Here is a 4,679-nt window from a genome sequence, read left to right as displayed (position 1 = left end):
ATCGACTGTCTTAAAAAAAAATAAGCATAGATTGAGCTCGCGAAAATTGCGACAAACGCTGTAACCTTTCCTTTCGAAAAGCTGAAGGGTCGTGAAAATTTCGACACATGGAAGCGACACGCAAAATCGTATCTCATCATAAAGAGCTGCTGGAAGGTAGTTGAAAGTGAACTTTCTGCAGACGCTTGCGAAAAAGATAAAAATAATGATGAACGTGCCCTGGCTGAAATAACATTAATGGTAGAACCAAAAAATTTTTCTCACATTGCTACTGCGACTACGGCACATCAAGCATGGAAAGCATTATTTGCTGCTTATGAAGACACGGGTCTCACTCGAAAAGTGGAATTACTGAAACAACTAGTTCAGTGCAAGCTTTCTGACCACGTATCAGTACAAGAGTATGTGAACTCTATTATTATGACGTCACTCAAATTGAAGAACGCTGGACTCAACATAAATGATGAACTGACAGCATCGTTAATGTTGGCAGGGCTGCCTGATGATTTTCGTCCACTAGTGTTAGCCGTGGAAAATAGTCAAGAGAAACTCACTATTGATAGTGTAAAAACTCTTTTATTACAAGACGCTAAGTTTGACAACAACGATAAAAATGCTGAAAATGCACTTTACTCAAAAGAAAAGTGTGGCTTTAAAAACAAACCTAATCAATATCGGTGCCACTCATGCAAGCAACTTGGTAATTTTGCAAGAAACTGCCCTAATAAATCAAAACGAAATGGCAGCGTTTGCATCTCTGCTTTCAAATGACATTTGTAAAGATGAATGGTTTGTTGATTCGGGCGCGACGTCGCATATGACGAAAAATTGCAATGCGATTGTAAACAAAATGCCTGTGGAAAATAAAAATATTTTAGTTGCTAATAATCAAACTATAAAAGTAAAAGCAAAAGGTGACATAAATATGCGTTTGTACGCAAATAACTTAGAAACTGAAGCTGTAATAAAAAATGTTGAGTACGTGCCGGAGTTGTGCGCCAATCTCCTATCGGTGAGACAAATGACCAAAAATGGTAATAGCGTTGTATTTGAAGGCGATCAATGTAAAATATATAACAATAAGCAAAATTTAATAGCAACCGCGAACGCCGTGAATGATCTCTATCATTTAAATTGTGACATTCCATCCTATCAAAAAGGAAATACGCAAAATGCTCTTCTAACTCGAAATGATTATGAATTGTGGCATAGGAGAATGGGTCATATTTGCGCTCAACATTTGAAGAAAGCCAAAAACGCTTCTGTTGGCATTGAATTCGGGAAAGTCAGCGATGAAACATGTGTTGTTTGTGTTAAAGGGAAACAAACGCGTTGTTCGTTTAAGAATTGTGGAACTAGAGCGGAAGCATTGCTTGATATAGTTCACTCGGACGTAATGGGTCCGTTTGCAGAAAAATCTTTTTCTGGTGCTCATTTTTTACTTACATTTGTTGATGACTTTTCCCATATGCTTTTTGTGGTGCCAATTAAACACAAATCAGAAGTGTTTGATGAGTTCGTAAAGTTTAAAAAAAGAGTAGAAAGGCAATGTTCGCGAAAAATAAAAGTGCTTAGGTCGGATAATGGCACAGAATATATAAATGATGAATTTAAAAAATTTTGTGAAAGAGAAGGTTTAGTGCACCAAACTACACCGCCGTACACTCCAGAACAAAACGGAGTTGCCGAAAGGCTAAACCGCACAATAATTGAACGAGTGCGGTGCATGTTAATAGATTCTGGTTTAAAACACAAATTTTGGGCTGAAGCAGCAAATACAGCTGCATACATTCTTAATCGAATTCCATACGCCTTAAATGAAAAAAGCCCTCTAGAAATATGGTCAAATAAAAAGCCGAATCTCAAGTTTATAAAAGTTTTTGGTGGTAAAGCCATGGTGCATGTGCCTCGCGAAAAGCGGAGAAAGCTTGACGAAAAATCGATAGAGTGCGTGATGGTTGGATATTGTAGTGATTCAAAAGCGTATAGATTATTTAACCCTAAAACGCAAAAAATTTTGATGAGTCGCCATGTTGTTTTCATTGAATCGCAAAATAATAACATTAAAAATAACTATATATTCGATTTGGGGAGGGGGTGTGACTTCTTAAAAATAGTTGATTCAGATGAGGCAGATGTGAAAGAATCACCAATTATTGAGCACAAACCGTCAGATGTGAAAGAATCACCAATTATTGAGCACAAACCGTCAGATAGAGTATGCGAACAAGGTGATACACTAATGCCAGTTAAGATACAGCCTGATAATCAGAAAGCCAATGAAGTTACTCCCGATACAACAGGGTTCGACTCTCCAGATTATGAAAGCGCAAACGATTCCGATGACTTCGAGGACGTCAATGGTCTAAGGCGTTCGAAAAGAATCGCAGCAAAACAGATTGGCGCAAACTTTTCCGTGACTGACTTTGTATTTAATGAACCTGAAACTCTCGCTGAAGCAATTTCAAGTGAACATGCACAAGATTGGAGAGCTGCAGTTGACGCTGAAATAAATTACTTGCATGTGAACAAAACTTGGCAGCTATGTGAGTTACCTCCTGGCAAAAAGGTGATTAGGTCCAGATGGGTATTCAAAACAAAAATTGATAGCAATGGCACGGTCATTCGACGTAAAGCCCGGTTAGTAATCAAAGGCTATAATCAAAAAAAAGGGATCGACTATGAGGAAACGTTTGCCCCCGTAGTCCGATATACCTCTTTACGTTTTCTTTTGGCGCTAGCGGCAAAGCATGATCTTGTAGTCCGTCAAATGGATGCGGTTACAGCTTTTCTCAATGCTGAGCTTAAAGATGAAATTTACATGTCGCAGCCCGATGGTTTTGATGATGGTTCTGGTCGCGTTTGTAGACTTAATAAATCTCTTTATGGGCTGAAGCAGTCAAGCCGACTGTGGAACGATAAGTTCAACAACGTTTTAATAAAATTAGGCCTGATACGCAGCAATGTAGACCAGTGTGTCTACTATAAGGTTGGAGATGGTATGATGTTATTCGTAGCAGTCTATGTGGACGATGTGTTACTGTTCTCGAGTGACGAGTTAAGCTTAGATAAGCTAAAGAAACAGCTGGCATCGACATTTGAAATGAAAGACCTTGGAGAAGTGTCAACGGTTCTTGGCATGCGTGTTACGAGGGACTCAGTTAAGGGAAATATAAAAATTTACCAGTCGCAATGCTGAAACGCTTCGGAATGCTTGATAGCAATCCAGCCGCGATGCCAATCGACTTAAATCAGAAAATAAGTGCTAAAATGTCTCCAGCAAGCGAAGTTGATAAACAAGAGATGGCGAAAGTTCCTTATATGCAAGCAATTGGGTGTCTGCTATTCGCGGCACAAACAACACGCCCTGATATTAGTTTTGCGGTAAATCTTCTTAGTCGTTTCTCCACAAACCCAGGAAAGGCGCATTGGGCCGCAGTGAAACGTGTGATGCGATACTTAAAGGGTACCATAAAGTACGGCATATCGTATAACAAAGAAGCTTGCAATCTGACTGGGTTTTGTGATTCGGATTGGGCTAGCGATCTCGATGAAAGACGTTCTACAACTGGCTATTTATTCAAGCTGCAAGATGGCCCGATCTCTTGGTGCACCCGAAGGCAGCGAACTATCGCTCTTTCTTCTACTGAGGCCGAATTTATGGCCATGACGTCGGCAATTCAAGAGGCAACGTGGTTAATGCGCTTACAGAAGGAGTTAACACCAGACACTGCAGAAACTCTAGTACTCCATTGTGACAACAAGAGTGCAATACAAGTGGCTTTGAATAACTCTTATTCACCTCGCACAAAGCATGTTGATATAAAAGACAAATTTATCCGTCAACATTTGGAAAGTGGCAAAATCAAGCTGGTCTACATACCAACCAAGGAGATGTTAGCTGATATCCTGACAAAAGGTGTATCTAAAGTTATTCATATTAATCTTTGTAAGTCACTTGGACTTAATTCAAATTAACTTAACATTGTGTATTATGCCTTAGCTTCATTTGCAAATACCGTATTTAAATGATTTAATGAATTCTTTCTTTTTGTTTATTTAATTAATGAAGTATCTTTCAGGAAAGGTGTTGAAATATAAAATTGAATGATACCTCATACTATTAAATACAACACTGTTGTGTATACTATCATATATGTTGTGTCAAATAAAATGCAATCCTTCCTTCCTTCTTCCGGTCTGTATTACCATTGAAAGTGTCGTGTTTTATTTACTGCCTGAAACATTATAACTTTACAACAGCATGCAATACAAACAGAGCTGGGTAAATGCAATTACATTACAATTACCAATACATTCCTCAGTAATTGTAATTAGGATTCAATTCCTTTAGTTCACAGCAACAGAATCGATTACTTTCTCAATTCCTTGAAGTAATTTCAAATGGAATTTTTTTTTTCTTTAATTCCATTACAAGGAATTTCATATTGTAATTGGAATAAATTACGTGCTAGTAATGTAATTTTTTTTATTTCAATTCTTTTGAAAGGAATTGAAAATGTAATTTTTTTCCAATTCCTTTGAAAGGAATTGAAAATGTAATTGATTTTTTTCGAAGTCCATTCCTCAAAGTAATTTAAAAAGTAATCGAAAAATTTATAAAAAAAAAATGTTTTTACTGTTGAATTGCAATAGCTTTGTTAAATTTCTTGGTTGCG

The 4,679-nt window shown here is 37.5% G+C and overlaps 1 protein-coding gene across 1 annotated transcript; it reads left to right on the top strand.

Moving 5' to 3' along the window:
- The first annotated feature begins 3,210 nt into the window (after nucleotides 1-3,210).
- On the top strand, nucleotides 3,211-4,032 carry LOC118749497 (secreted RxLR effector protein 161-like). Its single transcript, XM_036484291.1, has 2 exons — nucleotides 3,211-3,949; nucleotides 4,004-4,032. The coding sequence occupies exons 1-2, from the start codon at nucleotides 3,211-3,213 to the stop codon at nucleotides 4,030-4,032; spliced, it is 768 nt and encodes a 255-aa protein (XP_036340184.1).
- Nucleotides 4,033-4,679: the final 647 nt, after the last annotated feature.

This window comes from Rhagoletis pomonella, unplaced genomic scaffold (assembly GCF_013731165.1).
Source record: "Rhagoletis pomonella isolate Grant_MI unplaced genomic scaffold, Rhpom_1.0 Rhpom_scaffold_00017, whole genome shotgun sequence".
Lineage (NCBI taxonomy): Eukaryota > Metazoa > Arthropoda > Insecta > Diptera > Tephritidae > Rhagoletis > Rhagoletis pomonella.
This window is presented reverse-complemented; position numbering and strand designations above follow the sequence as displayed.